The 25,766-nt window shown below is 38.1% G+C and overlaps 1 protein-coding gene across 1 annotated transcript in view; it reads left to right on the top strand.

The window, feature by feature from the left end:
- The window catches only part of PCDH15 (protocadherin related 15), a 1,730,880-nt gene that overhangs the window by 1,627,778 nt on the left and 77,336 nt on the right, over positions 1-25,766 (top strand). Inside the window, exon 32 of the mRNA XM_082269384.1 lies at positions 2,022-2,132. Coding sequence (XP_082125510.1) covers positions 2,022-2,132 — 111 coding nt within the window. The remainder of the gene's footprint in view (positions 1-2,021; positions 2,133-25,766) is intronic.

The raw sequence follows: 25,766 nt of genomic DNA, 5'->3' as shown, positions 1-25,766 counted from the left end.
TTTGCCTAAAATACAAAAAAAAAATGTCAAAGGGTAAACTTTTTGTATATTAGAAAATTATTTTTTTTTCTGTCATTAATATTCACAAACAGGATGTATTTTGCCTAATAACTGACATTTAAGTATAATTAAGACAATTAAGGCGTCATTGTTGTAGGTAAAATACATGGGTATATTTACACAATATAATTTCCTAAATGCAACTTATTTCTACAGTGAAGTACTTTAAAATACTGAAAAATTGCAAAGGTTAAAACATTTAGTGCATTAAAAAAATATTTTTACCTTTTATTATTCGACATGGCTTTTTTATTAACATTCTAATATATTTATGTTTTCTTTTGATGTGCCTGCCCCTGTGGAACAGGTTTAAAGAGTAAGTACATTTTGTTTCTACTGTTTATACCTCCTATACTTAAACCATTCTAATACTATATGAAGACATGCAAAAAGTATTGTATAAGTGGCAAACATCCTAGAAGTTGAAGCTGCAAAGTCTCTGCTTACATGTGGAGAATAGTGAGTAATCACATAAAATGGGAAATATTTGGAAACCAGCAACGTCACTTGTCAGGTTTGGAAAATAGTTGTAAAACATGGCACATGTCTTTTTTTTTTTTATAAAGTAGAATGTAACTCATAACAGTCTGTAAAATATAAATGTTGAATAAGATATGAATCATATAAACCCAATTTATTGTATTAGAGGTCACTCCAAAAGTGTTATTTTTTTTTTTACATTATTATATCTGACTGTAGAGATTATATTCAAACACATTAAAGAAGAACTATAGGCAAAACTTTTTTTTTCATCTTGTATAGAGCAAGGGAGGGTTATAACCCCTGTCAGATTTTTTTTCAGCATCTTTGTCCCATTGGGGAGATTTCCCCAAACAGGAAGTGAGAAGAAATCCCTGTAAATAAAGGGGATTCCTTGGGGACCAGAACTAGTGTCCCCATTGGAAGATTTCCCCTCTATTACTTTTCTGGGGACAACCAAAATGTGGAATTTAAATGATAATGGTAAACAGGACAAATATAGAGGGTGAATTTTCTAATTGGGGGCTCAGACAGCAACAAACTGACAAGTTTTCCAATCCCTCTCCATCCTATCCAAAACTAAAAAAAAAGTTTTGCCATTGTTTATACTTTACTCCTTATGTATAAAGTGTTTGATAAATTATGTCTTTCCTGCCTACTATGGTAGGCAGGTATGGTCAGTATCTCCTTTATATGTTTTTTTATATTGACATTTCAACAGCAGAAAAAAAGTAGCTGCCTGATACCTGGGAAGAAATTAGAAAGGGTTCTTCAGACAGTTCATACTTGAGGCCTAGTTTGCAATGTTATTCAAGGTTGGCTGATGTGCTATTTAAAATGTATATTTGCTGTACATTTGCCAGAAATATACTACACATTTGCCCTTTAGTTTATTCTCCAAAAATACTTTTGCTGCCTGCATGTTCATCATATTGGGGTGCACTTATCTGCATTAATATACAAAAAATCCGCATGCATGGTTGGCCGCAGCCTTTTGTTAGACTACAAGAGTATATTAGTGTTTACAGAAGTGTGCATTGATTTGAGGAAGACATGTCAGATCAACACCACAGGGAGTTTCTTTATAGACTTCAGTCAGAGATTCTTCTTGATTGACTTGCTTTATAGGGGCAGGGTTTATTTGGACTCCATGATAGTGACAAGATCTCTTCAAGATTCAAAGAATAAGGACTGTCCAAGAAAAAAGAAATGGTTAGGTGTGATCTCACCCCAGTGATGGAGTAGCAATAGGTATGCTGCAGAGCACCTTTTACAATTCATTTATACAGTATGTGTTAGATGGATTTGAGATGGTTTCTTTCAGTAATCTGATTTGACCTAACATACAATTTTATAAATTGTGTTGTAATCCACATGTACCACAGTGTAAGTCTAAAATAGTTGCTTATTAAGAATTAACAATTACTAGATGTTTAAGACACCTTGTCTGTCCTCTTTCTTTCTTTCTTTCTTACAAAAAGGAGGCAAGCTGAGTGTGCAAAGACAGCCAGGATCCAGATGGCATTGCCAGCAGGCAAATCATCAGCCCCTGCTGCCAATAATCTGTATGAAGAGCTGGGTGACAGCACTATGTAAGTACTGAATATAAATTGTTTCCTGAAGAACTGCATGAATCATTGCAATAGTGGGAGCTGCTTCATGTCTGTTATCGCAAAAGCAGTTTGAAATTTATCTTGTTGCAGCGATCTACAACGTTGTACAGTAGTTTGCTCAGATGCGTTGGTTGAATGTGTTTGTAGCCAAGTATTTAATACTGTAGGATTCAGTATTTTTTCGTTTACAATAATGGATGTGAAGGAATATTTAAATTGTTTAAACAGAATTTCTCAGTGGCTGAATTATATGAAAGACAAATGATGAATTGGTTTCGTTTTTTTTTTTCCCATGGAAAGGTATCACAAGCTAGTTTCAAAGGCTCTAGGCTGTATAGTTTAATGCATACAAATAGTGTATTTTGAATGCTGATGTATTGCTTTAATCCCAGGATGTACTGAGTCATTGCATAATCCTACTTTCCTTTCTTATGATGTGTAACCACACTTTTCCAGTAAACTGAGAGCAGTCTGAAAAAAGAAAGGGGTTAATTAATCAATGTCTGACATTTATTTTGCATTAATTGAGAAATGGTGATGCAGAAACAGCATATGCAAGTATATTTATATATATATAGTTAATAAATATCCATTTAAATATCAGTGAGCAAATCCAAACAAATCATAGATAATACATGCCAGTGGTCTAATTCAACTGTTTTCAGTGAGACTTGGCAATGATGTTATGTCTATGGGGATAGCAAAAGGACTCCCAGATGACAGCTTTTAAGAAAAACATCATTGGATAGGTTAAAAAAACATCTGCCTTGTTTCTCACTTTTGTCTGCATTGGTAAAAACCAACAAAGTATGTTTAAAGTAATAATGTAGAGTGCTGGCTCAAACAACAGACCTCTTCAGCCACATCCCTAAATAGAAGTAGTAAAAACAAAGTATGTTGTCAACACCGTCTTGTAAAGTCTAAGCGTAGCTTTATTTTAGAACAAAAACAGGTACATAATCAAGTTAGTATTGCACTTCAGTCTAAAGTTCCTAGTAATATCCTTGCACTACTCATAGGGAAAAACATATCACTTTAAAGGAAATTTGCCATGAGAAAAATAGATGGGCTATCATTGCATATCCCTGTAATGAAAATAATAATTACCCAACAGCCAGGATGATCTAATTACTTTGATAATCTTTGAGTAAGGGCTCTTTCACACGGGCGATCCGATCAGATCCGCCTGTCAGTTTTTTAGGCGGATCTGATCGGATCCTCCATGCAGCTCTATGGGGCAGCGGATGTCATCGGAGACACCTCCGCTGACACCCGCTGCCAACCGCATCCGATCCTGTGCTTGAAATCTGGACGGATGGAAACCCTATTTTTCCATCCGTTCAGTAATCGGATCGGATCTGATGAGAGCGGACAAGCGGTCCGCTCTCATCCGATCCCCCATAGAGGGCAGCGGGGGCTGAGACACCTCCCTCTCCGCTCTGCAAGTGGAGATGGAGCTGTCATCTGCCCGGCTCAGCGGGGATCGCGGATCGATCCCCGCTGAGCAACACGGATCCGCCTACGGAGGCGGACCGTGTGAAAGAGCCCTAACTGATTTAGTACAAGCATGCAGTCACCATGGCAGAATTCTTGATCTGTATTCTGGTTCCAGATATGTAAATTGGATAATTGTATAACCACTGGTTCATCATAATAACTAGGTACCTAGAACTTGACTTTATGTACTCATACTCAGTGTATGTAAACCTTAAAGTGATTGTAAAGTCTCCTTTTTTTTATAACAAACATGTTATACCTACCTGCTCTGTGCAGTTGATTTTGCACAGAGCATCCCGGATCCTCTTTTCTGCTCCACCCTCCTATCCAATGCCCCCACAGCAAGCAGCTTGCTTTGGGGGCACCCGAGCCGAGCTGCAGCTCCGTGTGTCCATTCAGACAAGAAGCTGTAATTCGGCTCCACCCCCTCTCTCTCCTGATTGGCTAACTGAATTTGATTGACATCTGCGGGAGCCGATGGCGTCACAGCTGTGTCCCAGCCAATCAGGAGGAAGAGTCCCCGATAGCTAAGGGACACGTGGACATCGCTGGAGAGAGATGGGGCTCAGGTAAGTATTAGGGGCTGCTGGGGGGGGGGGGGGCTGCTACACACAGAAGGTTTTTTTTTTTTTTTCTTAATGCAAAGAATGCATTAAGATAAAAAACCTTCTGACTTTACAACTCCTTTAATTATATCTTTAGTATTATTAGCATTGTCTCTCACTGTGTTTTTAGAAATCTATTGAAAAGTCTCCTACCTCATTGCAGCCTAACATCCTAAAGCCACCACCCCTATCTGACCAGCCACGGCCTCCAGTGTTTGTTTACATTCAACGCCACAAGTTTCACTATACTTGGTGCTCCTGCTCATTATAACCCCATAGGCTTGTGTGGGGCAATCTTCCTTCATGACCTGCCTTAGGAACACAGCCCTAGAAAGGCTATGGGGTTGGATGTAAACAAACTCTGGAGGCTGCAGCCATTGGATCCAGGTAAGAAAAAAATGGGCAATGGGTGCAATGCATATATTTAACATTTTAATTATATGTAACCTTGTTCATCTATTCTTGTGGTACACACCCTTGCATATCCAGGATAGTGACTCTACTGTTTCCTGTTGTAATATTGCAGCTTATTGTGGCAGTTCCCTGCTCACTGAACAATGAAAGAAAAACACACTTTGCCTCAGATCCTTCTTGTGTTTCTCTCTTTCTATAAGCTGTCTAAACACATCTCCTTCCAGTTACAAATGCCTGAAAACACATTTATTTGGCAGCACTGTGCAAAGCAATAGATCCTAACTCTCTCTTTTAAGTCTTGTATTTATAGAATTGTAAAAAGAAAATTGAAGTATTAAGATACATGAAACATTTTTTATTGCTCGCAACAGACCTGTTTTTTTTTTTTTTTTTTGGGGGGGGGGGCTTTTTTAATGTACTTGGAGTGCTGCTTAAAAATGATTCAAGGCAAAGTGACAGGCCATCCCCTTCTTCGTGCCCCACCCTCTTCCTTCTCCCCTTACCTATCTGACAGAATTTCAGGCTGGTGTTCACCCACTCAGGCCTAAGCATTGCATCTTGAGAGTATATGCTCCCCATACATGAAATTATAAGGGCTTTCTGAGGGCTCTGACAGATGAATGAAGCAGTATGGGAGCGTGGGTCAGTTATGGGAAGGGGGGCTGTCAAGCAAACCTGTCAATGAGCAAACTTATTGATTATCCTTAATGCTTGTGGGGTGGGGTGGGTGCCTCCAAGTTATGTAGGAAAAAAAGGAGGGGGGGTAAAAAATAACTTCAAGAATCAAGATGTCAACTGTAAAAACAAGAGAAGAGATGGGAGAGCCCTTATTGTGTGGTATGTCTATGGTATTGTTTTAAGTATTGCTGAGGAAGAATAATAGTGTTTCAATTTACAGACTCACGCCAATGAGTCCAGGAACCAGCAGTGCTGAATTCCTGTTTAATACCCCTAAACTAAGAAAGTGGCAAATTTAAGCCACAAAATGCAGCCTATTAATAAATGATCCAGATGTTCACTAAAATACAATGACTCTGACCTATCTCTTCACAATATAATATGCCACAACAGGCACCTTTGCCATTTGAGTGTTTGTCTGACTTTTTCTTCTCTACAAAAATTATTATTTAAGCTGCTTTAAAGCTGTTGGAGAATATTGCTGAAAATGATTTCTAAGAAATATTTAAATTTTGTTATTATCACTATAAATGTAGTTTAGCATAGACCAGGAAAAATAAATTATTAATTTAATTTCCAATGAATTTAAACTCAGGTTAAGAGTTTAAACTTTATTGTTACAAAAGGTAGCCATCATGGGTATTCTATAGTGGAGAAAAACATAGCAGTATAAGCAGTATAAGCAATTAAGCAAGCAGTAAATATCTCATGTAACCACAAAGCTTATTTGCTACTGCTACATATCATTTAACGGTGCTTCCCATATTAATTGCACAACTACTTTAGACCAAGAAACTTTCCTTTGTTTAAATGTTTTTAACAGTTCAGTTTATATATATATATATATATATATATATATATAGTACATAGTGTTCTATATAATGAATATATTTGCAGGAAATTGATATGAATTAATGTTGAAAGCTCGAACGTACATGCCCAAATTTAGAATGCTGTTCTCCTACACAGATTCTCACACTGTGGTACTGGGCATCTGGGGAATCAAACAAAACTTCTATGTCTTGCATATAAAACAAGCCTCCAGGCTCCCTTTCAAAACATGCTCAGTATTACAAGAGACAAGACGAACAGTACTTGTTTTTCTCTCGTTTTGGAAACATCATTTTGTGGCAGATCTAATGATCTGAAATGAGTGACAGCAAGTTTCCTTTTTCATCTGATATTTAAAGCGTGCTGTTTAAAGCTTTGCCCCCAAAACTTTAGAACAAAATCAAATATATAAATTATATTTTACCATTTGAAATTGCCATGTTCTCTCTGCATGAACCTTGACCACTCATTTGGATGCTCAGTATTGTAGTCAGCTTTGGCTAAAGTTAAATTGAAAAGTTAGAGTACAATGTGAGTACAACTGTGGAACATATGTAGTTAACACATAGGTGGTATCCATTAAATGAAGGGACATCAATGCATGACCGACTGTACTGATGCATTAATAAAAGAATAAATACAACTAATGACCAAACTGCATATACTACTAAGATAGATTATATGAACTGAATATATACATACTTTGTTTCTTGTAGTGCTGATTTACCTAATGACCATTGACTAGTTTTTTAAGCTATATTTTTACAGCATATACATTACAATAATGCTCATGTATCACTGGGCATTGTTACTGAGTTGTACCTTTTGTTTGTCCACAAGAAGGTGGTGCCAACTAGTTTTACCTAACTGTGACTGGAATACAATTGCCAGGGGCAGCCTGGGAGAAGTAGTCTGGAAGGAGGATCCTATCTACGGCTATCCTGAGACCACAACAACAAGGCCCACAAGCACCTGGTGGGGGGAGGGACAAGAAAATGCCCAGGAAGTAGTCAGGAAATTGAGGGAACATGCCAACCTGGAAGGAGTGTTAGAACTGTGCCGTGTCAAGCTGTAGTATGCTGAGCCATGCAGGCTGAACTGTGCCAGACTTGGCTGTGCTACAGCTAAAGAGTGGACTGATGTGCTGGATGCCAAGCCTGGAATGTGATTGAGAGCAAGAGCATCTACCAACTAGAATCACTGTTCGAGGTGCCTCTGCATACTCCCAATTACTGCTTTTAACTGGCTTCCATCTCTGTCTGGCTGCATTAAGGAACCTTCCTACCTACCAGGCCTGACTTTACACTAGGCGTCTGTTCATCACTACCCCTTTTGAGTTATCTTCACCTCCCTGCATGCCAATGTTTAAAGGGCCCCAACATTGCCAGCAGAAACTCACCATAAGACTATCCAAGTCACTACATTTCCCTGAGAGCAGAACAGGGTTGCTGATTTTGAGCTCAAGCTTTCAAGGCCTAAGACTAGCCCCTTTGTCTTAGAGCCCTTGAGTGACATAGCCTGTCTTATATTTTTAGCATTCTTCTTGGTCACTTGAGACAAAACCTCTAATTAAGAAAGCTACCATTTACAATCTAAGTACTGCAGTATATGCTGAGTTTGGCCCCCATGAGGTTCCTCTGTTTGAACCCTTAGCAGAGGTAATAAGATCAGAGGTTGGCATTATTGGTTTCTGCAAGGCTATATTTGAGGACAAGCTTGCATTGTATGCAGGCCACTTCTTGATGTTTTTGGGGGATACTTCTGAATCTTCAACACTTTGACTGCAGACCTCTAATTGTCAGCTAGACAAATCAGAAGAGGGGATATCTTTATATATTTAGGGATACAGATCTCCCAGAACCTAAAGGATTAGGTCAACTTAAACATACTATAATATTCAATCGATATAAGTAGAATATTATATGAAATAGTCCACCAATAAGATGATATTCAATAACTATAAATAAAATAGTCCGAAGTGTGGAGCCAGATAGCCGTGGAAGAGAAAATCCCTTGATACAGATGATGGAAATGAGAGCCCAAACAGACCGGTGAACGATGAATACTGTGTGCCTCCTTAGTGCTCAAACGTTCCTACCACCAGGCATTTTCTGCCTCTCACTTTATGACCAAGACCCTGCAGGGTCAAACAGCTTATCTCATCAACTCTCAGGGGACACAGCAAAGGAATCAGTATACAATCTACACACGATCCTCTCAGCAGGATGCCATGGTGGAACAGTGTATCAATTCCGGAACACCTCTAATCTCTAGATGTGGTGACTGAACATTTTCTTTTTAGGCTATTTTGCCCTCTATTTTCCCCTGGTGAACGGCTTTCTGGCTCCACACTTTGGACTATTTTATTTATAGTTATTGAATATCATCTTATTGGTGGACTATTTCATATAATATTATTTTTAAATCAATTGAATATTAGCATATTGGTGGTTGATACATATAGGACTGCGCTGAACTATTATTTCTAATGTATGTCTAAGGTTTTTTAGGTTGCCCTTGAGTGTCAGCTGCTAGTCCATTTTTTCTACAATTATTTATATGTTCAGCGCTGAATTTTCTTTTATTTTAAGCTTAAACATACTCCCTTTATCGTTTAAATTCAAATCCAAATGTGGGTCTTGATGTAAACTAACATTGTCATGGGAAGGACAAACTTGGTTAAAATGATGGATGCCACAATTATTATAAAGCATACACCATGCCCATGTGTGGATTCTCTAAAAAAAATTTTAGACAAATTAATTCACTGTTTAGAACTCTAATTTGAAAATGCAGCAGAGCTAGAATCATACTTGAAACTCTTTCACTCCCAATGGATGCAGGGATCTTAGCTGTACCTAACACCAAATTATACTTTTTAGCTTCACAATTACAGCAAATGTTTGATGTTTAGACATCAGTGATACAACATAAATGATAATGGTAGCTGCCTTCTGACAGGACCTCCTTATATCCCTCTTGGCAACAAGGCACTTTAAAAAAGGCTTACATTACCCTACTATTTATCTTTTACCAAAAGAATGGACAGGGGATTTCCCTTAGTACCCCCAACTTAAAAGTCTAAACACAGTAGTCAAGATGTATTGTCTTAACAGATTGATTTATATTGTAGCGAGGCTGAGACAGAGTCCAGCCATTCCAATTCCGCATATGTATACCAAAAAGATAAATAAAATGTTCATGGCCAAATAAATATAGGTATAACGTATGTCTGGAATAAAGAGATAAATCTATCTTCTTGTTATATGTCATGACTTTTAGAATTATTGAAATGTTAAATGTTTATCATTAAATTAAGGTGATCAAGGAAAATATTTGCAAAAAAAAAAAAAATTTGAACTGTCAGTAATGCAATGGGACAGTAGACAGAACCAATCAAAAAAACATTACTTTAGTTCAATAAAAATATCACAACACCATAAATTATGGATTGAAACTAGCCATGGCCCTTTATTGATGTATTTAAATACAATATAATTATTTTTTCATTTATATTTTATTAAACCAGTTTTTTAAACACAAAGACAAATAAACTTGCATGTTAACTCAGCTATAACTGCTCGAGTTAAGCTTATACACTACAACTTCCATCCACATGGAGACACCTTAGACATCCAAAAAGGAGCCGTGACAAATGAGGGAGGGAGGGCGGGACAATTCTTCTTCTCTGTCCCCGCCGACTGATAGCTGATGACGCAGCTATCTTCTTTTTATATGCTCTGCACATCAAAAAAAAAAACGTTAAATTAACTGTAAAGAAATTTGAACCAATTATGTTACTTATGCAAATATCCCTATTTATTTATTAATTAGCTTAAAATACTGATTGGTCTGCCACTGTCTCATAGGTGTAGGTGGATCAATAAATGCTCCCCCTAACCTTATATTCTTTCTCTTTCACTTTTTTCTTTCTTTTTTTTATTGTTTGTTCAAAAAAAAAAATACTTCATTCAATAATTGTATTTGTACCATAACATTACAATGTTCTTTAAAGAAAGCTTTAGTGTGGTATACTCTGTTAGTCTATGTTTCTCTTGTGTGCGACCCACTAAAACTTACTTGTAGATTATCTTTGAAATTTGTTTACTTTACATACTTCTAGGGTTTGCATGTCTCATGTTTAAGGCGATTGTAGCCATATTAGTGCACTTGCAACAACACAGATGAGCACTGTTCATGAAACGTTTATATTTGCACTAAAAGCTGCATTTTCAGGATAAGCTTTTGATGCCTACACAGTATCCCCTTTTCCAAAAGTCCAAATATAGTACCTGGACCATAGAAGAAGGGTGTCGACCCCAAAAGCTTATCCTTAGAAACTGTTGTTGCATATCTCGTGTTTTATGTTTTCCTGCATGTTTTATTTGCACCATATTTATTTTCTATTCTTCTTCTTTGCTACTGCATGCACAGGTTCCAGTAAGTAACATAGATTTAACTGTAGCAATTAGATGCTGTAGGGGTCTTATTATTGCATTGTCTTCACAGTCTTAATTTGAAAAGGGGCTTGAACAAAACAAATATCATACACCATAATAATTTCATTATGGTGTCCAGCTGTATGTTGCTCATCACAATAGCTTTTTCACTGCCAATGTTATGAAGCTTATAATTAACAGCAATTGTTCCCAGTGGAATATAAACGAAAAATATTTAACTAAGCAATTAACACATTACTGCTCCCTGCCAAAGTACAGGTCACAGCAGCATATTTGGTATTTAATTAGTTCACTACTAGTTTCAGCCAGTTTTCATTTCCACTGCCATCACTAGCTGATTAATAGCTTCCTCTGTCCATCCTGTCCATTAGCTTTTGTTGAATAGATATAAATGCTGCACCACAACTGGTAGAGCAAAGTGCTGAAGTCCAGTAACAATTAATGATCTGATTATTGATGTATTTTTAATTAGTAAAAATAATTAACATCTTGGGAAAAGTTACGGCTGTGAAGTATTTGCTGCTTCAATTTAGACAAAGTGTACTGTTATAATTTAAAAGTTGCTGTTCCTTTTAAATCCAGGAAACTGATGTTCCAGTCTTTTTGAATTTTTTTAAAGAGAATATATCTCCAATAAACAGAAATGGATTAAACACATATGGTGTTATAGCAGATAAACGTAACAGTAATCAAATGCACTGCTTAATAGGGATGATCGAACTTTTGAAAAGTTTGGTTCGGCCAGAATATCCGAACTTCCCGAAAGTTCGGCCCGGATTTCAGAACCCCATTGAAATCAATGGGACCCGAACTTCGGTAATCAAAAAACACAATTTTTAAGCAATAAAACCCAATAAACGCCCCTAAAAAGTGCCCAGGGTTCTGGGTCATGCCCCATTAACTATTAATTACACAAAAAAAGTTCTTAAAAATTGTCATTTTTGATAAAAAAGCCAATTATTGAAAAAATTAAAAAAAAAAAAAAAGAGAGATTTTTTGATTTTTACTTTGGATTTAGTATCTGGTGGGTCTAAAAGGTGTGCATGTGAAGTTTCAGCTCTGTAGCATGTCCAGAACCATGAAAAAAAAAAGATAATTTTTCAGTAGAACCGGGATGTGGGTCGGGATCCTCCTTTAACTTTAACACCTATATGATCTTTTTTTCTGGTTCTGGACATGCTACAGAGCTGAAACTTCACAGGTACACCTTTTAGACCCCCCAGACACAAAATCACACAAAAAAGTTCTTAAAAATTGTCATTTTTGATAAAAAAGCCAATTATTGAAAAAATTAAAAAAAAAAAAAGAGATTTTTTGATTTTTACTTTGGATTTCGTATCTGGGGGGTCTAAAAGGTGTGCATGTGAAGTTTCACCTCTCTAGCATGTCCATAACCAGAAAAAAAAAGATTGTTTGTATTAGAACACTTTCTTTCAGGACAGGTAGTTAGCTTCTCTCCCGGTTTAATAGAAGGCATTTTTTGGGGTTCTTTTCAGTCAGGAAAAACATCTGAACGTGTGTATAGTGGTACTGTGCACAAGTTCTGATGTTTTGCCTGCCTCCAAAACCCCCCAAAAAATGCCAGCAAAAACACACCTGGGCATTTTTTTTTTGACTCTAGCGTTTTTTTGGCATTTTTTTGGGTTCTTTTGAGGCAGGCAAAACATCTGAACATGTGTATAGGGGGTATATATACACATATATGTCTGAATATATACCCCTAGACATATATAGGTGTGATAGTAGCAGAAATATATTACTGTAAATGATTTCATTAGCGCAAGCATTTATTTCTGCTACTATCACACCTATATATGTCTAGGGGTATATATTCAGACATATATGTGTATATATACCCCCTATACACATGTTCAGATGTCATGTCTGACATCAAACATGTCCTCAAAAAAGCACTGACAGTGGCAGCCCCTGCAGCATAAAAAATGCTTGCTGGTGAGAAGCCATAATGGTGTTCCGAAGCTATTCAGAGAAATGATCATTTCTCTATTGCGGTCACCCTGACATGGAAGGGTTTGGTCACCCTGCCATGGCAGTCACTGTCAGTTCACCCTACACTACATTACGGTCACCCTGGTATGGAAGGGTTTGGTCAGTCGGTCAGCCTGCTATGACAGTCAGTTTCCCCTACACTACATTACGGTCACCCTGGTATGGAAGGGTTTGGTCAGCCTGCCATGGCAGTAAGTTTCCCCTACACTACATTACGGTCACCCTGGTATGGAAGGGTTTGGTCAGCCTGCCATGGCAGTCAGTTTCCCCTACACTACATTACGGTCACCCTGGTATGGAAGGGTTTGGTCAGCCTGCCATGGCAGTAAGTTTCCCCTACACTACATTACGGTCACCCTGGTATGGAAGGGTTTGGTCAGCCTGCCATGGCAGTCAGTTTCCCCTACACTACATTACGGTCACCTTGGTATGGAAGGGTTTGGTCAGCCTGCCATGGCAGTCAGTTTCCCCTACACTACATTACGGTCACCCTGGTATGGAAGGGTTTGGTCAGCCTGCCATGGCAGTCAGTTTCCCCTACACTACATTACGGTCACCCTGGTATGGAAGGGTTTGGTCAGCCTGCCATGGCAGTCAGTTTCCCCTACACTACATTACGGTCACCCTGGTATGGAAGGGTTTGGTCAGCCTGCCATGGCAGTCAGTTTCCCCTACACTACATTATGGTCACCCTGGTATGGAAGGGTTTGGTCAGCCTGCCATGGCAGTCAGTTTCCCCTACACTACATTACGGTCACCCTGGCACTTCATACTTTCCCTACAGAAACTAATTTTTTGAAGCTAACTTAAGTGTAAAGGAGCACTCTAACTACACTAGATATCCCTTTCCTCACACTAAAAATAACTAAATGACACTTTTAAAGTAAAATTAACAGAACTGCTTCCACTCTCTTCCATGTCCAGTATAAGAATGCTAGGAATTTGGCGGGGACGATCTTATATACTGGGGGGCATATTCACTAATGATTGGTCTAGGGACCCCCTAGTAACTCCAATCACATTCCTAGCATTCTCCTGCCCCCTCAATTGGCTTTTGGTAATGGTTCTGGTCCAATCATGGGCTTTTAAAGCCCATTTCCTGAAGCATTGCATTTTGGGCGGTTCTGGTTGCCGAATTCCGAACTTTTTGGGCAAAAAGTTCTAAATTCGGCCAAACCTCGAACACCCAATGTTCGATCATCCCTACTGCTTAATGCCCAGAACAAGTAACCACAAATCATCTCTTTTCAGCTTTTTATATTGTGCTGACCAAGTTGATTTTGATCACAAAATGGTTTATTTGTGTTCATATGCTACTTACAGTACATTACCTTGGCTGCACTGCTTGCAGAATATATTATTTTCTATTGGAGCCCAATAGAAGGTACAAATGGGCAGTATACTGTACATAAGGTTGGCCATAGATACTTAATTTTATTTATTTTTTGATCAGCCAAAAATGAGTGGATTTCCCCATCCACACATGTGAGGTGGATAGATTAATCCTCTCTATTAATACTCAATTTTAAAGCTTGTGTATATAGGCAAGTTGGTTTTGCTTCTGACATGGACGATGAAGTAATTTGTAAGGATATGTGCAGTGTTTGAATGTTAAATAGGATTTTATGGAGCATTGTTAACTTGCATTCATGGCTTCATCTGGCATACATCCTATTGCATGCCTTTTTTTTTTATTCAGTCAGCATATTCAAGTCTGCTACGTTTTAGCAGCTGTTACTACAAATTACTTACTGTTACTGTGAATGCATAATACATGTAGTAAACATGCATCATGATTGCATTGCAAAGTAAATGCAATCCATGTTCCCTGAAACACTTATATCCATAATTGACTTTCTTCTATGCTATAAGCAGTCTATGCTTACCTTTAACCTTAACTGTAGCAGGACCCAGGGTCAGCAGCTCTTGCTACTATGTAGAAGTGTATGTTTACCCTCTTTTAGCTCTGACAGCTCTGCAATCCAAAATGTTGCATCTTTCACCTCTGCTGCCAGATTCTCTGCTTCTTCTTTTGGCTTGATGTTTCTCTTTGGCCATTGTTGGCAACAGTGATACAACTCCTGTACATGTTCCCTGGAGTTACATCATCCAGACACCTAACTCCATCATTGAGATCTTACAGATGCTGTGAATGGGCCAAGAGTGTACACTGGAGTGCGTATGTACTGCAGGCAGGTGTAAGCAGGAAAATAAATTGCAAGAAGAAAGAGGAACATTTTTGGCAGAAGAGACATGCAAAGTCTCATCTGCCAAAAAATCGACTTCCTATTTTTTTTTTTTTTTTTTAGATCAGTTTTACAGTTTAGCTCTGCTTTGAATTTATTGGTGAAATCTTTGTAGTTGTTAAAAAGAGTATGGTAAGTAAGGAAGCGTTAAGACACTTGTCAGGTTTATATTGCTGTATGTGCCCCCACTGTGACAATGCGCATTCTATAGGATTCTGATAGTTGGATGGAAGTGGTAGGTAATCATTTTTTATACCGTTGTTCCTGGAACAGGAGGAGAGAGACAATTTTCCAACAAGGACATTTATTTCAGTGACAACTGCCTAAAAAGGTATTTTCCCATACTTTGGAGAGAATTCTTCTCACTTCCAAGTGTGACAGAAAGTTAAAGCAAAACTCCACTTTTGTTGAGAAAAAACATTCCCCTCTGGGTGATCTATGTACATTGCTAGGATTTTAACAAACTTTCCTCATCAATATTTACGTTATGAAGAACACAACATGAGGAGTCTTGTCTAGTTTAAGGTTCAGCAGGAAGCTCTGCATTGTATTATCTTGCTGATGCAATGGTTGAGAAGTATATAAGTGGATAGCTTAACCAACTGGCATGTACCTGACACTCCAATATCAGGTTTGGGTCAATAAAATTGTTTCTTTGCAATACTATATTTACGATTTGTTTCTACTCTGTCTGTGGCAGTAGAACACTAGTTAGTAGCGTAGAATAGAATTAGTGATAGTAGTGTTATTTCCCATTTTCCCCCTTAGCCCTTACACATTGTTACCTTATATTTAAAGTATTTTTCTTTTTACCATTTCATCAAAGCAGGGGGAAAAAAACTGTTTTACAAGAAGGTGACCGGCAGAGACTTATAAGTAGTCTGGCATCTCGTGCTATTGAGGCCCATAAGCAATCTAGTGTCAGTGGATGTTTAAACAATAATCTTCCAAAGTCTTCAAGTAATATTACTTTTCTTTCTGATATTAACCCATTAACTACTCAGAACCCTCTGTATATGGAAGGTACAGTCCAAAGTACTATGAATATTGGTTTACAATGGAGAAATAAATTGCCCTTAGACAAGTCTTCACCGCGAAGAAGGGTGCTGAGAGATTCTGTTTTAAAAATAAATTCGGAGGGCTTGCATCGAGCCTGGACCCTTCCCACACGTTTTACTAAGAGGAACGTTTATGATATTCTTGGAAGTCCTGTAATCATGGATCCAATTCAGTGTCAGCAAATGGGTACACAGGCAGAGAGAGACACTTCTGAAGCTAATCAACCAACTGAAAGCCTCAGGCCACCACTGGAGATCTCATCTAATAATAAATTAAGTGTAAGAGAACAGGCAAGACAATTTGAACAAAATGCACTGGGGGACATCAAAATGACCAAATCTTGGGAAATTAAAGAAATACATACATCAAATGATAATGAGATATGTACAGAGAAAAATAAAAGTTATATTAAGGATCATCCATATCAAAATTCTTTACTTCCATCAGCAACACAGGATTCACAGATTCTTCCTGCACATCAATCAACAACCTTTCCTTCTATTCTTATTACTCCTTCAGACTGCTCTGAAGATATCTCACCACCACCAACTCGGAAGCCAACACCACCTTTAGCCAGAAAAAGTGTAACACCCTCCCAATCCTTTCTAACCGTGCAAAATGAACCAATAATCCCAACCTTTATTCCTGATCCACCAAATGTCCCTCCCCCTTGTCCACCACTTATCACCTTTCCATCCGAACCTTTTTTACCGTCACATCCACCAGAAACAGCTTGTCCTACACCACCACCTCCACCGCTTCCTGCTCCATCACTTCCACCCTCATTTTCACCAATCCTGCCCACTCCACCACCTCCACCCCTTCCTAAGACACTGCTAACTCCTAGCCATTCCCAAGCCTCTTTATCTTCTTTAACACCTATTCTTTCTTCAAGCACCAAAGAAAAGCTTTTAGCAGCACCGGAAGCCTCCCAAGCAGATGTTGGCCCTCGACGAGAACTGAAGGGGATTCTCAAAAATTTACAAAACTTGGCAGATATAGAAAAATCTGTAGCAAACATGTATAGCAAGATTGACAAGGGTAATCCACTATCAAAGCAAGTACCTAAACCAAAATCACCTATACCAACAGACACTCAAAATGCAGACATTTTAATTCCACATGAGAAGCTTAATGGAAATCTAAGTTGTGTTGTTGGGGAGTTAGAAAAAAGATTTCCTTCCCAGTCCACAGCCCTGTAAAATTAGACTTTGACTTTCCTGCACTCGACACGTTATTTGAAATAAAGGCAGGCTGCGCAGGAGTACAGCCAGCTTTGTATAGTCAGACAAGCAAATCGATGTTTTACAAAACATGCACTCAATTGCAGGCCTCTCACAGCATCCAAGGAACAGAGTGCAGAAATCAAGCATAAAAGAATATGTATGTCTTAGGAGCCCGAAACCAATTTTTATCCAACTTAACTGCGCTGTAAAATTGAACTCTGGCATTATTTTACATTGCTCTTTTTTAAAACAGACCAAAATGGTAAATAAATATTTAATCTAACATCCGTGTTTTATTTCAATTGGAATGGAATGGGCAACTAAAGTTAAAAAATACCTAAGCCAGAACACATTTGAAACACCATATATAAAGTACAGTACATTAACATTGGGTATTAAACATTTCACAGTACATTAACATTGGGTATTAAACATTTTTCAGTATTCACAGGAAAAAAAAATACTACTTACATGAAGTGTAAATTACTTGTATATGTGGATAACATTAGTAATTGTATCATGCTCCTAAGGCTGGATTCACACAATTGTCTGTGTGCATGCAATACACATGTATCACACGTGTGGGTGTGATTAGCCCATAGAGATTCCCTTTGTCTTTCACACCAACATGCACTGCAGAGATATATGTGAACCAGTTTATCCAATTTAATTTAAAATCTCAGCCCCAGGGGCCATCAGTAAAAATTAAAACACAGTTATGTTTTCAATACTGTATGGTAACTGCATTGGGTTAATAGCTGTAATGACAGTATTCACTATGTGTTTTTTTTTTTTTTTTTTTATTTTGCAGGCGTTATATATTGTTTTTCCACCTACACATTCAGGCTAAGCTGTTTAGTGAAATTGATAGATTTGACATTACTGATAGAGTTGTTAACAACAGTCAGTATTTTTTTGTTTTGCTTAAAGCAGAGCTCCAGTCATTTTTGTGTTTATTAAAGTGTTTGTAAAGTCACTATGTGATTTTACTTGTATGCAATGCATGTATTGTATGCTGCCATTAACAAAAGTGTAAGTGTGTGTTAGAAATGAAAAGGCTAAATACTGTTTCTGACAGTCCAGCTGTGCGGTCAAGTGATCCCCCTGTGCTGGTTGGCCTCAATCTATGGAGAGAAGTCGGAGGGACCGAGATTGCCCTGGATTGCCCTGTGACGTCAGCCTGCCAGCAGAAGGGAATCTCGGCCCCTCCCACTTCTCTCCATAGATCGAGGCCGGCCAACACAGGGGGATCACGTGACCGCACAGCTGCGGTGTCAGAAACAGTATTTTGCCTTTTAATTTTAAACAAACACTTACACTTTCATTAATGGCAGCATACCTGCACGGCATACATTGATATGTGCTGCATTATGCAGCTGAGTAGAGGCAGGAGGGGCGAGAAGAAAAGTAATCTCATGCTGACAGGGATTGAGGGGGGAGAGACTGTTGGAGTAGAGATGAGAGCTGTGGATGATGAGTCACGTACCCTGACCACGGTAATCAGGGCTCAGCAGCCATGATTATCATGGTCAGCAGAGGCAGGGGGGACACACAAACTGGCAGGATCAACAATGTTTATTACATGTTAGGAAGATGAATTGCACAGTACAAGCACTGTGCTGTGTTTCATGCCTTAAAGGAACAGAATCTTAGCTTTTTTTTTCAGGGTTACAAACACATTAGAAGTCAGCAGCTACAAAAAGTAGCTTAACTTCTAATAAACACACACTCAACTATCCCAGGATCCCTTGATTTTCTCCCTCTCCTCTCAGCGGCTTTACAACTTACAGCTTGCGGCTTCACATCCAGGTTTACACTGCACATGCACAAGCATGTGGGATTCATGTTTAAATAATTAAAATTTTGCACAGAGCATCACTATTTATGGACTTTTTTTGCACAAGGAGTGAATATGTGATACAATTGAACAATTAACATCTTTTACTGTAATGTCCTTTTGCACATAAGTTGGCACTTTAAATTATTTAGAGCACTTTTTTGCTTATTTGCACAGATTATTTATTTTAATACATGAAGGTTTGCACATATATAACTGGATTGCACATAAGCACTTTGGATTTAGCACAGTACTACTTGATTTTATATTTTACGGATGCGGTTCTTTTATTATGATTTAATATTTTACCAATACGATTTTTTATTTTGATTTATATGAACTAATTTGTAATATGTTTCATGAAGTTATACAGTTACACTTATGCACTGTGAGTAATAACATACTAAACCGGAGCATATGCGATTCGGTTACAGTAGAAGTTAATTATGTATACAACTTCTGATTTGATTTGAGATCAGTTTACATGGATGTTATACTTACTTGACCTACCCATTTGAACATATGTCCAAAAATTTCTAAGAGCGCAGTACCCCTTTTTTTCCTCCATGCACTTGCTTTGCCGCGCCTCCCGAATGGTCGGGCAATCTTCTGAGACCTGTGACGTGTCCCAGAAGATTGAAGGGAGGGAGGGGGAGAGGAAAACTTCCACGTGGAACGCTTAGGCAGTCCGAGCAGAAGTGGGAGCAGGTACCTGTCAAAACTAGGGTCTCTTCCCAAAAAAATCACTTGGTAATTGTGATATAGGAAGGGGGGGAGTGCTTAAAGGGTGGAGTTCCGCTTTAAAGTATATTTCCATTTTTTGTAGTTAGATATGAGAAAAACACACTAGATATTCATTATGTGTGGCCAATTATACAGCATACATAAAAATAATAAAATAAAAATAAAAAAAAATATATATATATATATATATATTTATATATATATATATATATATACATATATATATATATATATATATATATATATATATATACAGTGGGTACGGAAAGTATTCAGACCCCCTTAAATTTTTCACTCTTTGTTATATTGCAGCCATTTGCTAAAATCATTTAAGTTCATTCTTCTTCCTCATGAATGTACACATAGCACCCCATACTGACAGAAAAACACAGAATTGTTGACATTGTTGCAGATTTATTAAAAAAGAAAAACTGAAATATCACATGGTCCTAAGTATTCAGACCCTTTGCTGTGACACTCATATATTTAACTCAGGTGCTTTCCATTTCTTCTGATCATCCTTGAGATGGTTCTACACCTTCATTTGAGTCCAGCTGTGTTTGATTATACTGATTGGACTTGATTAGGAAAGCCACACACCTGTCTATATAAGACCTTCCAGATCACAATGCATGTCAGAGCAAATGAGAATCATGAGGTCAAAGGAACTGCCTGAAGAGCTCAGAGACAGAATTGTGGCAAGGCACAGATCTGGCCAAGGTTACAAAAAGATTCAACCATCACTGCAGCCCTCCACCAGTCGGGGCTTTATGGCAGAGTGGCCCGACGGAAGCCTCTCCTCAGTGTAAGACACATGAAAGCCCGCATGGAGTTTGCTAAAAAACACCTGAAGGACTCCAAGATGGTGAGAAATAAGATTCTCTGGTCTGATGAGACCAAATTAGAACTTTTTGGCCTTAATTCTAAGCGGTATGTGTGGAGAAAACCAGGCAGTGCTCATCACCTGTCCAATACAGTCCCAACAGTGAAGCATGGTGGTGGCAGCATCATGTTGTGGGGGTGTTTTTCAGCTGCAGGGACAGGACGACTGGTTGCAATTGAGGGAAAGATGAATGCGGCCAAGTACAGGGATATCCTGGACAAAAACCTTCTCCAGAGTGCTCTGGACCTCAGACTGGGCCGAAGGTTTACCTTCCAACAAGACAATGACTCTAAGCACACAGCTAAAATAACAAAGGAGTGGCTTCACAACAAATCCGTGACTGTTCTAGAATGGCCCAGCCAGAGCCCTGACTTAAACCCAATTGAGCATCTCTGGAGAGACCTAAAAATGGCTGTCCACCAACGTTTACCATCCAACCTGACAGAACTGGAGAGGATCTGCAAGGAGGAATGGCAGAGGATCCCCAAATCCAGGTGTGAAAGACTTGTTGCATCTTTCCCAAAAAGACTCCTGGCTGTATTAGATCAAAAGGGGGCTTCTACTAAATACTGAGCAAAGGGTCTGAATACTTAGGACCATGTGATATTTCAGTTTTTCTTTTTTAATAAATCTGCAACAATGTCAACAATTCTGTGTTTTTCTGTCAGTATGGGGTGCTATGTGTACATTCATGAGGAAGAAGAATGAACCTAAATGATTTTAGCAAATGGCTGCAATATAACAAAGAGTGAAAAATTTAAGGGGGTCTGAATACTTTCCGTACCCACTGTATATATTACTGGTCTTTATATTTGTTTATTTGAAGCAGACATTTGGGCACACTGCAAGCCAACAGTTCAGAAGTGAAAATGGGGAGACAAAGTGGGGGCAGACTGACTGTCCTTAACCACTTGCCGACCACCCCATGCAGATTTACTGCAGCAGGGTGACTCCGCTGTGCATAATCACGTAGACCTACGTGATTATGTGCACTCAGTTTTGGCAGCGCGTGTGCCACCGGAGTTGCGCTCCTGCTGTGATTAGACACAGTGGGAGGCAGACCGCAGGAGGAGCGGGCTCGATCCCCGCCAGCCCCCCGCGATCTTTGGCAAAACTGACAGGAGAGATGTCTGGAATGTAAACAATGTAAGGCAGCACTCCTGTCAGAGAGGCAGGGAAAGATCCTGTGATTCAGCGAAGCTGAATCACCAATCTCTCTCTGCCTGTGTTCAATCCATCCCCCACACAGTTAGTAAGCACATCTAGGGAACACATTTAACCCCTTGATCACCCCCAGTGTTAACCATTTCCCTGCCAGTGTAATTTATACAGTAACAGTGCCTATTATTTAGCACTGATCACTGTATTAATGTCACTGGTCCCCAAAAAGTGTCACTTTCAGATTCGTCTGCCGCAATGTCGCTTTCCCAATAAAAATCGCTGGTCGACGCCATTACTGATAAAAAAAAAATAATAAGAAGTCCATAAATCTATCCCATAGTTTGTAAACGCTATAAATTTTCAACAAACCAATTATTATACGCTTTTTGGATTTTTTTTAACAAAAATATGTAGCAGAAAACAAATTTGCCTAAACTGATAAAAAAAAATAGATTTTTTAAAAAAATTTATTGGGATTGTTTTATAGCACAAAGTAGAAAATATTGGTGTTTTTTCAAAATTTACGCTCTTTTTTTGTTTATAGCACAAAAACAAAAAACCGCAGAGGTGATCAAATACCACTAAAAGAAAGCTCTATTTGTTAGGGCTATTAGGGTACAGTGTTGCACAACCGCGCAATTGTCAGTAAAAGCAACGCAGTGCCGAATCGCAAGAAATTACCCGGTCATAAAGGGGGTTATATCTTCCGGGGCTGAAGTGGTTAATAACCCCTTCATGACCAGGGTCAAAACAACCATCAAAGCCCAAGCCCAATTGTGCAACTTTGGCATGTGTTTGTATAACTGTACATATTCTCACAACCACCATTCAGTGGGAAATGTTAATGAATAGCTCCTGTTTTTTTTTTTTTCAATTATTATTATAATGAAAAGAAAAATGTCCCAAATTAGTAAACAAATATCATTTTTCAAACCTCTATGACTAATCTCTAATGGGTGGAGTATAGTATATCAGAGGTTCAAGGCCATTCACATTTCCATCTACCTATTGAGCTAGTGATGTGCAGAGTCTCTCAAACCCCTCATGCTCCAATGCCTTCTAGATCAAGCATTAGACAGCCTGCACCCCTAAATTGCTGTGATACACCGGATTCCTTACCCGCTGCACTAGAAGTGGTTACAAGATATAGTGATCATTTTTTAAACTTTAAGTCTTTTACCATGATCCGCCACTAAAATAAAACTGCAAATATATTTTCCTACTCCAGATGATTGTGGAAATACCACATATGTGTGCATGATTTGTTCTATGTACCCATAGTAGAGCCAAAATACATTCACACTGAGAACAAGCATAGAAGCTTTTTTCTTACCTAAAACACACTGACCCTAACAGTGCCACTAACTGGTACTGAAAGGGACACATAGACACTAATTGATAATTACACTGATGCTAACTGACACTTTCCCCGCCGCTAACTGATATGGCTATATGTGTTATGTGGTCATGAAGGAGTTAACATACCATGAAGAATCCAAGCCTTGAAATCTTTTAATTGCTTCCCACCCATGCCATTGTAAAATGACGGTCGGGCAGGAACCCTATTGTTGTAGGAGGACATCATATGACATCCTGCTGAGAACGCACCTTGTGCGGCGCCTGCGGGCCATGCTCGGGTGTGATCTGTCACCCACTAATCAGTGTACCAGACCACTGCTGGTACCATGTGACTGCTGTGACCAAGCAGATCACATGACAGTTGTAAACAATGAATGGCTTCCTTTCATTCCATTCATTGTATACAAATGTGATGCTAGCTGTGATTAGTCACAGTGATCACATGGTACAGACAGGGTCAGTTACAGCTCATTTGTACCATGTGATTATCTGTAGCCAATCACAGCTTATCACAACAATTAATAATATCTACACACTGTCATTCAGTAAAAATGCTTGCTTATAGCAGTGAAGTGCATTGCTTCAAGCAAGCATAGTAAAAAAAAAAAAAAAAATCCTGACCAACTTCTAAAAGTCGTACTTACTATGTTAACAGTGTATTGTTCTGGTCACAGCATGGAAAAGTGTAAAATAAATAGAAGAATAATAAATAAATAAAAGAAAACATATTTTACAATATATATATATATTTTATATATATATAATTTTTTTTTTTTTTTTTACATACTGTCACTAGTCAGTGTCCCTGGTCACTGCCACACCAGTTATATGATGACACTGTACTGCACTGATGACAGTATGTAAAAAAACGAATAAAAAGTAAAAAAAAACAATGTTTTTACTTTATTTTCCAAAAAATTGTGACAAAAAATTACAAGTTCAAAAAAATGCGTCATGCCTCTTACTAAATATATTAGAATGTCTACTTTCCAAAAATGTCATTTGGGGCTATTTGTACTGTTCTGATGTGTTGGGATCTCAAGAAAAGAGTACATTTGGATTGAACATTTTGCATATATACCATGTATATATGTTTATATACACTGTATGCCATAGTTTTTGGACTTTCCTACAGAAAAAATAATATACACTAATTTGGGTTATTCCCACCAAAGAAATGTAGCAGAATACATTTTGGCCTAAATTAATGAAGTGATATTAATTATTTGCAAAATTGTACGACAGAAAAAAAAGAAACTGCTTTCTTTTTCAAAATGTTTGCCTTTTTTTGTTTATTTAGCAAAAAAAAAAAAGAAAGCTCTATTTGTGTGAAAAAAAGATAAATATTTTTATGGATACAGTGTTGTATGACCGCGCAATTGTCATTCAAAGTGCAACAGCGCTGAATGCTGAAAATTGGCCAGGGCAGGAAGGAAGTGAAAGTGACCTGTATTGAAGTGTTTAACTAAAAGGGCAGTACAGATTAATATGATAATCAATACAAGTTTTTGCCGGAAAATTTGTTTAAACGATATGATCAAAAAAAGTATTCAAGTAATGTATGTCTGACAGACAGGGCTCAAAAAAAAAAAAAAGAACCCAGTTCACAATGTAAACTGTAGATAGAACAAGGGTGACAGCAAAGAGAGGAAGGGGAAAAAGAAGTAGGGGGAGAGAGATGAAGGTTTTCAAGTCAAAAAGTGGGAGAAGAGGAAGAGTGCAAAGACACGACCATTTTTCATCATGAGTAGTTCCAAGACTTGAAATATTTTTTTATATTGTTTGTTAATACAGACAGTGTTCAAATCTAGTTTACACATTAGGAGTTCTGCTAGCACATTATAGATGGGGTTATTTATTGTATATATTATTTTCCCAGCCCACTACTTAACAATACATAGCAGGAGAAAACTTTTGAAGTTTTCAGGAAGGAAACCAAGTAAAAAGTAGCAGAAATTCTGCTGTTTCCTTAGCAACCACTGATAACTGGAAGCTATCATGTTCATCCATGCTGAACACTCTAAACTTTCAGAATTCAGATGAACATTTGAACAGCCAGTGATCAGTCTGAACTTACAATTAAATCGAACACTGGGCTCATCTCTAGACTCTCTATATTCAAATTATTCAAAAATAACTCTTTATTGGGTTTAGTTTCCTTTAGGAAGTTTTCATATTACATAGTTACATAGTTAGTCAGGTTTAAAAAAGACACAAGTCCATCTGGTTCAACCAAAAAACAGTATTGAAAACCCAACCATACAATCCCATATACACAATCCTATACCCATTGTTGATCCAGAGGAAGTCGAAAATAAACCCCAGCAAAGCATGATCCAATTTGCTACAGCAGGGGAAAGAAATTCCTTCCTGATACCCCAAGAGGCAATCGGATATTCCCTGGATCAACTTTAAAAAAAAATGTAATACCCATTTATATTATGTACACCTATGAAAGAATCCAGACTTTTTTTTAAAGCAATTCAGTGAGCTAGCCAGAACCACTTCTGAAGGGAGTCTATTCCACATTTTCACAGCTCTTACGGTGAAGAAACCTTTCCTGATTGGAGACAAAATCTGTTTTCCTCTAGACGTAAAGAGTG

The sequence above is a fragment of the Pelophylax lessonae genome, assembly GCF_965119305.1.
Source record: "Pelophylax lessonae genome assembly, chromosome: 9".
Taxonomy (NCBI): Eukaryota; Metazoa; Chordata; class Amphibia; order Anura; family Ranidae; genus Pelophylax; species Pelophylax lessonae.
This window is presented reverse-complemented; position numbering and strand designations above follow the sequence as displayed.